General features: G+C 42.2%; 1 protein-coding gene across 7 annotated transcripts in view; it reads left to right on the plus strand.

Annotated features, from left to right (window-relative positions):
* LOC147010018 (uncharacterized) overlaps positions 1-11,711 on the plus strand; it is a 144,695-nt gene that overhangs the window by 31,874 nt on the left and 101,110 nt on the right. For all 7 annotated transcript variants that reach the window (XM_085860996.1, XM_085860995.1, XM_085860993.1 and 4 more), the window contains one exon: positions 2,737-2,793. In XM_085860996.1, the coding sequence (XP_085717122.1) occupies positions 2,737-2,793 (57 nt within the window). The remainder of the gene's footprint in view (positions 1-2,736; positions 2,794-11,711) is intronic.

The raw sequence follows: 11,711 nt of genomic DNA on the forward strand, positions 1-11,711 counted from the left end.
GGTTAAACAATCCGTGACCGTATGACGAATCAGCACGTTCTGATATAATCATGGCGGAGGCTGACACGGATAAGAGATGTCAAGTTAATCTTTTAATAGTGCAGTAAATGTGTTTCCCAATTGCCCGTTACCAGATCTTGTCGCAGGTTGTGATTTGTGACTACAGTGCAGTCGTTCTTGTTTCCCTTTGCGAGGCCAAGGTCCCAAACAATACCAATAAAACAAGGCAAAATAATTATTACAACACGAAAAAGATTGTCTGAATGAAAGGCAGAGGCATCAAGCTGTTCACAGAAAAAGGGATTCATCTGTTGGGAGAGCAAGGAATTGTAACTTGGAAAAGTTCTCTGAGTATCTATCTTACAAGCACGATTCAGAATGTTTCTTTGGTATGTGTCAGCATCTGAATCACAATCGACCTGTCCCCAGGCCACCTGAAAGCATCCGGAAGCTGTATGAAACGAATGAAAGCGGACTAAGTTTTCTGAACAACATCTCTTTGATTGGCTTTGCTTCGTTACAAAGAACCCATGATGGCGTTAGAGGATTCAGGCCAACATTCAAAACTCAAGACAAGATGTACCACTGACAAGGATCACTTCTTCCCAGCAGTGATTCACGTTCCAAATTTGCCCAACTTTTCTTCCATGACTCAGAATATGAGCTGACGAATCGAGTGACAGTTATGCAAGGCCTGAATAAAACCATTATTCAAGTTCTGCAAGATCGTCCATTCGCCCTTTAACTTTCTCCCCTTTAGACCGATTCTGTTCCTCAAGTTAAAATTTAAAATCTGAAACAAGAATCTTGAGTTCGATCTTAACCCGAGTGATTCCGATTAAACATAGGAATATTCAACTTATTTTGTCTTTCCGGAGTATAGATACACATGATTTGGTAACTCGGAATATCGGAGTTAACTTTGTGTAAGAGAAAGTGAGACCTGGAGGTGGAACCGAACGTGGTGTTTCCTCGAGCTGAGGGTGATGGACCGAGACCCCACGAGCTCTGCCCACCAACCGAGCTACTCGGACTCCAAATCATGTTCTGATTGAGGGAACAGAGCAGGTCCAGGAAGGGCTGCTGAGATATGCGGGTTCAGGATCCTGGACGTTCAGAACCTTCGTGTTGGAGGGGATGGGGTTGATGGGATGGACCAGGGGACAGGTGCAGTGTTCTCTTGTGCAAGTGGTAATTTTGGGAGGGGACATCTATTTATCACGAACGCACGGAGGTTGATAAATTTAAAATGAGCACCATCGTGAGGATGGGGGGCGTTTTTCCTCGAGGAACTCTTTCACAGAAGCTACAAGTACTTTAATCAATTAATTTTTTTTTAGTTGGATTTGTGGACTATTGATGATAATAATTTTAATTGTTGTCCTTCAGATTAATGCTGCACTAATACTATGATGACTACTTTAATCAAGTAACCAGCTCTGAGGAAAGAAGATATGAGAAACGATTCTGGCTGGGTTTAAGCTAAGGGGTCCTGTAGATCTTGTGATAGCCGAGGAGCTGCGTTACCTGTAGGGCATCAAGGGGTGAAGCCCCCTCTAGCTACGACATATTAATTATTAATATTTGCCCAATATTGCTTCTGGAAAAGAATAATGTCACTATATTTTTAGGCCAGCTGGTTCACTGTGAGAGCACCTATCTCTCCTTGCCATCCTGACTTTAATATTACAATTTAATCCCACCTTGTGGAGTTGCCCCGACGACTTTTCCTCTCCACAATCCTCGATCACCTCAACTATCCTTCCCAGATGTTTAGTCACCTCCATTTCCTTCAGACAGCAAATAGAAACACTCCACCTCCCTCAGAACCCTCTCATATGCTTACTCCAGATCCATGAACCCACAATGAAACCTACTGTTCTCACCCAACAATGTTGCATCTCTGCTTAATAATGAAAATGACATCTCTTGTTCCCCTACCTTACAGAAACCAAAATGGTCCCCTCAATCCTCACAAAGTCTCTGACTATCATTCACCCCATTTTTATAATTCTAATTCAAAATCGAAGCTCATGAACTAGTAAGTTGACAAAGGGAGGAAAGGTAAGTGAATGACAATCAGACAAACTACAGTTATCGCTGTGGAGTTCAAGAGACTGAATATCTTCGAGTGGCCGATCCTTCAAGAGCAATAGGTTGAGGTTGAGGTTCTTATTTTTGCTCCACTCTCCCTACACCACCCTCTTTTCATTGATTTTTTTCCCACTAGTGGACACCCCCACCCCTCTGGGTGGGAGTAACCTTCTTGGCCCACCTTCGATGGGCAATCTACTGCAGCATAGTCTTGGAAATGCACTTTACTATTCTGGTCATTTTTGAATGAAATTTTGGTCATCAGAACATACTGCATCATCAGATAAAGGAAAACAATTTGTAATATCGGCTACCACCGAAGATGGAGTTTTTCCGCCAGATGTCAATTTTGGAGTTTCGGTGACATCCATATTTGCTTTGTTATCGTGAAGATTGTGGTTTCATACCCGGTTTTCTCTTCCTGGTATTTCAGGCCCACTGCTTGCTGTGTTTGAGCTTGCATTTAACCTGACAAGTTGCATTTTCTACCTTGAAATTGAAATTTTTCGTTTTTTTTTCCCAAAATTGCAATTGTTTTTGTTTCTGGTTCAGAAGTGTTGAAGTCATGGTTATTTTTGATTGATTGTACTTTCTCGATGTTATTTTGAGCTTTCTTTTAAAGCATATCTTGTTTCTCTGCAGATTCTGTCGTGGTGCTGAAGGTGGAACCGGAATCTCCAGATGATTTTCTCTCACAAGGTAAGAATCCAAAATAAAATTGTGCATTGACTTTCATTTCAGACTTATTTTCCCCTCTGCTTCCAAAATTGTTGGGACAACACACACCGACTTGAATGCAACAAACCCAACCTGCATACATGTGCTAGTTTTCCTCATGAAGTAAACCAGCCCGTTCTTTATAAAGTTGTGGAGCAGTTATTGAAACTTGGTACAACAGTTAATCAAGATGCGATAAGATAAACAGGTAATATACTTTCAATGTTGAATTTGATGCCAGTTCACAACATTTCCTTCATGTTGGCTTTCCCAAGTTGAGTTTGGGTGAGATGCTGAGGCATAGTCCCATCATTGTTACAAAAAGGACAGACAGTCTAAAATTATTCACAGATTGGTCCAGAAGAACCTTGAAATAAGAAAATGGTGCATTATTTTGCCTGTTATCAAGTTGGTACAAAGTGTGAACGACAGGGTCCAAACTGTCCTTGAAACCAAAACTGATGAAAACCCTGTTTGAATTGAATAAAGGGGTTTGTATGAATACCCATGTTAAACTTTCCTCCTGTCCCAACACTTTCGCAAAGATAATTTATGTTGCTGCAGATATTTAAAGCAGAACTGGACAGAGATCTGTAACTTTGCTGCTGTGGATCTTTTTATTCCTTGCTCAGACGAGTCCAGATTCAAACAAATGTCTTTACAAGGATGTCCATCATCCCTTAATTAATTATCCTTCACAGGTCAGGGCACAAAGACATCATCATGGAAGATATTTCCTCTGTTATTTTATTCTATTTCTCAGCAATGGTCAGTCATTGAAGTTTTACCAAGACCTTCATAGCTGCATCACTTGGTTGAGCTTTTCCATTGGTTATTGTGAGGGTCCTAGGTTGTAGTGCATTGGAGAATTCTGACTTGTTAGTCTATAAGTGAAGTTTTGATTAATTTTCTACCTTTCCACCTCTTGTTTTTTATTTATTTATTTATTTATTTATTTGTTCCCCCCACTGGCACACCTTCATGTGATTGACTTATTCAAAAATATGAATTGATTACGAAAAATATAAAGTTTCATTTTTGTTTTTCCTTTGTTTTTAAGATCCATTCGTGTGTTTCTGCTGTTTTTACATCTTTCTGTACACATACTGTCTTTCTGTGAATGACCTTCAGAGAAACCAACAAAGACCTTCAGCAGGTTCTGTACCAAGAATGTTCATACCTTCACCGAGAGATCTTTTCAGCAAGACAAGAAGAGCCATTGTGGGATGTCCAAAAATAACGAGCAGAAATGTAGTCATAACCATATACACGTGAATATTGACACCTGTGAAAAGACACACATGTGTACTGAATGCAATAAATTGTTTATTTGCTCCTCAGCCCCTCAGGTACACATGAATACCCATACTATGACAAGCACGTACAGGTGTAGTACGTGTAATAAAGCATCTGGGCAGAACTCAACCCGACAGGTAGATTTGAGGATTCATACAGGAGAGACGTCATTCAGACGCAATGTATGTAATACATTTCAACAGAATATTTCATCCTACCAGAATAATAAAATGACCCATATTGGTGAGAAGCTGCACAAGTGCACGATGTGCAATAAATCGTTTACTCAGAAGGGAACGTGCTTGATACATATGCGGACACACACTGGGGAGAAGCCGTATGAGTGCAACGTGTGCAATAAAGCATTTACATCCAACCAAAGCTGCCAGGCACACATGAGGATACACACGGGAGAAAAGCCGTACAAGTGCATGATTTGCAGCAAATCATTCACTCAGAAGTCAACACACAAGGCACATTTGAGGACTCACACCGGGGAGAAACCATATAATTGTAGCTTGTGCAATAAATCATTCAGTCAGAACGCAGGTCGCCAGATTCACATGCGGACACACACTGGTGAGAAGCCATATAAGTGCAACGTGTGCAACGGAACATTCAGTGACAGCTCAAGTCGCCGAGCACATATTAGAACCCATACTGGGGAGAAACCATTTCATTGCAGTTTGTGCAGTAAATCATTCAAGCAGTACTCAAGCTGCCAGGTACATATGCGTACACACACTGGTGAAAAGCCATATAAGTGCAATGTGTGTAACAGAACATTCAGTGACATCTCACGCCGCCAGGCACACATTCGGAGTCACACAGGGGAGAAGCCGTATAATTGCAGTGTGTGTAATAAATCATTTAGTCACTACTCAGGTCGCAGGCTCCACATGCGGACACATACTGGTGAAAGGCCATATAAGTGTACTGTGTGCATTCGAACATTCATTGACAGGTCAAGCCTCCGGCAACACATTAGGACTCACACGGGGGAGAAACCGTTTAATTGCAGTGTGTGCAATAAATCATTCAGTCAATATTCAGGCCGCAAGCTACACATGCGGACACACACTGGTGAGAAGCCATATAAGTGCAATGTGTGCAATAGAACATTCAGTGATCCATCAGGCTATCATGTACACATAAGGACCCACACTGGTGAGAAGCCGTACAAATGCAATGTTTGCAATAGAACATTCAGTGACCCCTCAGGACATCAGGTACACAAAATGAGCCACATGGGTGAGAAGCCATATAAGTGCACTGTGTGCAGCAAATCGTATGCTAAGAAGTCAACGTGCCAGATACATATGAGAAATCATACTGGGGGAGAGAAGGCCTACAAGTGTTCTTTATGCACCAAAGCATTTTCTCTTTCATCATATTTATATCAACATAAAAAAACACATACGAGAGAGAAACTCTACAAGTGTTCCGTGTGCACCAAGGCATTTGCTCGTTCATCATATTTATATCAACATCAAAAAATACACACGGGAGAGAAAAACTACAAGTGTTCCACTTGTAGTAAGGTCTTTATTTCTTCTTCACATTTATCTCGACATCAGAAAATACATACGGGGGAGAAGCCCTGCAAGTGTTCTGTTTGCAGCAAGGCATTCAATCATTCTTCAAATTTATCTCAGCATCAAATATTACACACAGGGGAGAAGCTTAAGAAATTCTGCCTGCCTCAAAACCAACAAGAACTAAGCTCCAGATGAAAAGAAAACGTTTAAATGAAGCAAACTGGAGCATTGAGAATAAGGAGACCATCCTCTAATGCAAAGCGTATTTTGCGCATGAGGCATGGGGGATGTATAGATATGGAGAACGTTTCATGGACCAAGTGAAGAAGTCAAAATTATCCACCAAAGCAGAAACAGTCCCTCTTACTGAGTTTACCATGGTAGCATTAAAGTCCAAAAATGCCTATCCAACAATACAATAAGGGTAATAACGAATTATGCCAGACAAGAAGGAAATGACATCAGTACAAAAAATTCTAGTCGCCCGATCCGGATCCGGATTTTCACCAAAATCAAATCAATTAGTCCTTGTCGCACACCCAAACTGGTCACCAAATTTTGGCCAAATTCGTCCACAACTTTTTGAGATATCCTTCTCACAGACAGACAAAGAGAAACACGGGCGAAAACGTAACCTCCGTCCACCTTCGGTGGTGGAGGTAATTATGCAGACATCCCTGGAGCGTCCAGCTAGCTAACCCAGACCAGATGACGCATACACGGAATAAAAGTAAAAATGGTAGATGATAATGAGTTGGAAGAACACGAGAGCAGAGAAGAGGAGGAAAATGAGTATGATGATGAGCAGTGGAGACAGGGAGAAGAGTTTTCAAACAAAATAAAAGAGATGAGTTTGATTTCACTCGGCTTAAGACCAGACCACGACTATTGAATCGAAATAAAATAATGCTATGAAGGAGAACAAACCATGCATTCAAAAAATAATACCAAAATCATCCCCCTTGGTCAAGCTGGTCAAGCACTTTGAACAAGTCTTTTAATCATGACAAATATCACACTCTCACTATGTCTCTCCGAAAGAACCATCTGGAAAACCCCCATCTACTTTCTCAATAATCCTCTTCAAGAAGACCGTCACTCAAGATTTTGGGTCTCATTATCCGCCATGATCTTTCCTGGAAAAGCCACATTCCCAAGTTGGCCTCGAAAGCCAGTCGCTGAATGGGCATTCTCCATCATGGAAAGTCCTTCCTTGGCATACCTGAGCTCTTAACCACATACAAAGCTTTCATTCACAACTTGACAGAGTACTGCTCTCCCCTCTAGGCTGGTGCTCCTGCTTCACACCTCGCTCGGCTTCATACTATGGAAACCAAGGTTTTTATGATCATTGGTATCTCCCGCGATGAAGCTGAGTCTTGGGTCATTCATTCTCTCACCACAAGCAGGTCTGTGGTCTCTCTGTCTTCTACCAACTCCTCTCTGGCTTTGCACCCCCTGCTCTGTATGTGCTCTGTCCCCCTAATATTTCTAAAGGTCTGTCAGCAACCCCTTTCTGGTGAAACTGTCAAAATCAAGAATCTGCTCATCTTCACTCTTTCATTCCTCTTCCCCCCCCCCCCTCCTCTGGAATAAAAGTCCCATACTGTCTTCAATCCCACTCTTCCCTCCAGGTTTTAAAACAGCTGTTCACTACCATCTCGTATCTTCCCCCATCCAAAACCATGATCTTTGCTACTCCTGTTAATCCACCCCAAACCCACCTCCTTCAAATTCCGTGTTTTCCTTCCTGAAAGTCCCTGTAATGTCCATCTTGTTTATCCCATGTACCCTGCCCCATCCATCTCTCTTCCACAGATCTCCTGATGTCCCTGTTCCCTACTGTTGTGTGTGTGTGTGTATGTGTATGTGTATGTGTATGTGTGTGTGTGTGTGTGTGTGTGTGTGTGTGTGTGTGTGTGTGTGTGTGTCCCTCTCTCTCCCACTTCTTGTCTCCTGTTCCATTTGTTATATGTTCTATGTGTTTGCTCTTATACGAGCCTCAACAAAGTATACCAAAAAAAATGAATACCGTGTGTTTTTCAGCGGCACTGCTTATTCACGAAAAAGTAACAGGCAACCAACACTGCAAGAAAAATAGGCCAGACCCCACGAACAGAAACGAAGTAACATCACGGAGACAGAGAGAACTGAGTAAGGAAATGAGACAAAAAGTACAATTCAAGGCAGCAAAACTGAATCCCAAAGCAAAAGAGGAGAATCCCCAAAAAAGCAAATATAAAATTGAAGAGAAAGACTTGGAGCGCTGAAACGAAGTGCAAAATAGAAATGACAGCAGGGAGAAAAAGAAAAACTATGACAAAGCCGACAACAGAAGAAAACAAAACCTGCTGTTCCAAAAAGACTACCAAGAACAAAGGAAGCAGAATGTGTCACTTCTCTCCAAAAAAGATGCAATAGAAAAATTCTAGGAATTAATTTATGAAGACTGAAAATAACATAATAAGAATGTGGAATGGATCTAACACTTGGAAAAGAATAACAGTATTCCAAGGATATTCAAATGGAATTCTGCCGAGATAAATGTGCCAAATGCACATTTGTAGCAGTTAAATCAACAAAAATGGACAACATAAACAGCAACCAAAGAGCAACAACACAGAAAGTTGAAAATTATGTACCATACAAATACTTCAAAGAATATGAGGGCCACCAGATGTCAGAAACAAATGCGCAAAACAGTTGCCAAGGAATATTGATGTAGAAACAAGGCTATTCCTGAAAATGTTGTTCTCCCCAAGAAACAAAATCAAAGCTATAAATCAACTCTCAGTGTCTGTGTTCTAATATCGCGACGGAATAGTCAACTTGCTCACTATCCACAAAATGTTCCACAAAAACCAGTGCATTTCGAGAATGTACCTGCTGAATCGAGAATCAGATGGTTAGTCCAAGAGCTAGGGCACTTTTAATTCATATCTGAGGCCAAAAGCTTTTGAAGGTGGTTTCTGACTCAGAATTTAATACTGAATTTGAAAAATCATTTCATGCTCGCCGTATCCTCTGTATTTGAGTGAAAATGGCATTTTGCGTTTTTGGGTGAACGTTTTCTGCAAAAATATAAATGAGGCATTTTGATTTACAGGAGCAATAAATATGTACTTATAGATGAATGAGTGGTCCCAAAATGATGGCATTGACATGGGAAACACATTTATATAAAAACTATGCACCCATACTCAGACACACGGCCCTATTACCGTATTTTCCGGTGTATTAACCGAGACTGTGTATTAACTGCACCCCTGTTTTTCACTATATACACACATACATATATCTACGATATAAATGGCAGTCCTTCTGTCTGCTTGTCTGTCTGTCTGTCTCTTTGTTTGTAACCAATAAGCTCCTAGACCAGTGAACCGATCTTGATGAAACTTTACACACATATCGACCTAACATTCAGCTCCAGGATGCGCCAAGTGGCTTCCATAAAATGAAAACAAACAAAAAAAAAAATATATATATATATATATATATATAAAAATAAAAAAATTAAATTCCCATTAAAAAAAAGGCTTTCGAATAGTGCGCCGGCGTATTCATCGTAACAAAAGGCTTCATGGTTAAAAACGCTAGGGTTTTTTGAAATACAAAATGTTCGTATTCGTTAACTTTTTTTAACATACACATTCTCCTCCTGTTATTTGAATTCTCGAACTGCATGTGCACAGCAACAGCTAACTGCTGATAGATCTGCTCATGAAAGAGTCAGGCAAGCTGAGTCAGCTGCAGAGAGAGAGAGAGCGTCGTCTTACTGCTGATATAATATCTGCTCATGAACGACCCAGGCAAGCAGAGTCGGCTGCAGAGAGAGAGAGAGAGAGAGAGAGCATCGCCTAACTGCAAATAGAGCGTCACACCGACAGGCGAGAGAAGCACAAAACTCACGTTCCAGCTTTCTCGGTCCGGGTTTTGGCAGGACATCAAGTACAGTTGCCACTGCTGCTAGAAACATTGAGTGGCTCAAGGCCGCCTTCAACTATGACCTCTCTGAGGATTATGGCAGCATAAAGCCTTCCTTCCATAAATCTGAGGAATAAAAAAAGCCTTCCTAATTTTCTCCGTACAACTAATGCCTCAGTCTAACTAGCGTGAGGAAAATAGGGCAAATTTCCCGGGTATTACCGGGTACTTCAACTAGTGTATATATAAACACACACAACACACACACACACACACACACACACACACACACACACACACACACACACACACACACACACACACACACACACACACACACACACACACACACACACACACACACACACACACACACACACACACACACACACACACACACACACACACTACATGGCCAAAAGTATGTGGACACTTGCTCGTCCAACATCTCATTCCAAAATCATGGGCATTAATATGGAGATCGTCCCTCCTTTGCTGCGATAACAGCCTCCACTCTTCTGGGAAGGCTTTCCACTAGATGTTGGAATATTGCTGCGGTTCTGTAAAACCACATTCCTCCAAGGCAATGACACACAACATACAGAGATCCCAAGGCAGTTATTTCAATAGTATGTCTTAGTCCCTTCCATATGTCTAGTGGGTGAAAGGGGAAAGATGCATTGCGTAGGACTCTTGTAGTTAGGTCTTTCATATCTGTCTAACCATCACTTTTTCTTTGCAAAACCTCTTTCTTTTACACAAAATATGCAAGCAAGCACGCACGCCATCATTAGGAATTAAGCAAACACGCTGCGAGCGTCTCCAGCATGTTCGCGCTGCGAGCGCATCCCCTAGCTTGGCGCACCGATACATCGTCAGTCCTTTGGAGTTGCGTGCCAATTCTATATCCAAAATTGCACGCCAATTCCCAACTACCACTTCACCTCATACTTCAAACTACTCACCAAACCACACCACGTTCACCACAACTGCTTCATACAACTGATAAAAAAGATATCCCCCCCCCCGCCCCCGTAACAACTCACACTTACACGTCACCTATATTCATCAATCTCGCTATGAAAGACACGGAGCAATCACCTCTCGCTATGGATGCTACGTGGCAATCATCCCTCACTACAAACGCCACATGGCCACCATCTCTCACGACGAATGTCACAAGAACGCCCTGCTATACAACCGCCGCAACTGCCCCATTGTCGTCAAATCCGCACCAGAGCCTCAAGGTACCCAGAGGCGATGCAGGTCGGACTATTTCAAGGCATAACGCGAAGTGCAAGTGTGTGATGCAGTTCGTGAAGGGACCTAGGGGTAGCACAGGGATTTCTCTACAATTTCATGTTGGAATGAAGATCAACGCACGTTCTGGGCTTGACAACATGTCCAAAGACGTTCAAAGCCCCATGTAAAGCCCGGATCTCTGACCCATGACAAGGTCAGCAAGCAACTGACCCATTTTTCATCTTCGAGGCCTGGTGAGGTGTGGCTATGGCCGCTATGGCCCAAGAGGGGAGCGTGATTTCATCTACAGCTCATTTTGATCCGATTCTCGGCCCCTCCCCTCGTCTGGTCCCATAAAAAGAGCAGAGCAGAGCCGATCAGTCAGTTCGTCCTTTTTGTTGTTGCATCGCTGCTGATGTTCGTCCTTTCATGCATTCGCGCACTCAGCGTAGTTGGGGCTGTCGGTGGTGCTGCAGAAGGATTCGCGGAGCCAGACGAGAACGCTGAGTGGGGCAGTCAGTGAGTTGGTGGATCATCAGCGAGAGGTGCCACAAGTCCCCTTGTCCAAGCGTGGGGTCACGCACTGCTGCCACGAGGCGGTGCCGCTCCATTTCAAACGATTCTCATTTGGTTACAGACACTTTCACATCCAGATTCTTACACGGATAGGATCGGGACTTTCTTCTCACACACACACACACATATATATATATATATATATATATATATATATATATATATATATATATATATATATATATACAGTATATATATATATATATATATCTCTCTCCGTCTCTACCTCTCTCCCTCTCACCCTCTCTCCTTCTCTCCCTCTCTCCCTCTCTCCCTCTCTCCCTCTCTCCCTCTCTCCCTCTCTCCCTCTCTCCCTCTCTC

The sequence above is a fragment of the Eptatretus burgeri genome, chromosome 17 (genome assembly GCF_056783735.1).
Source record: "Eptatretus burgeri isolate ZD-2024b chromosome 17, Ebu_testis_v1, whole genome shotgun sequence".
Lineage (NCBI taxonomy): Eukaryota > Metazoa > Chordata > Myxini > Myxiniformes > Myxinidae > Eptatretus > Eptatretus burgeri.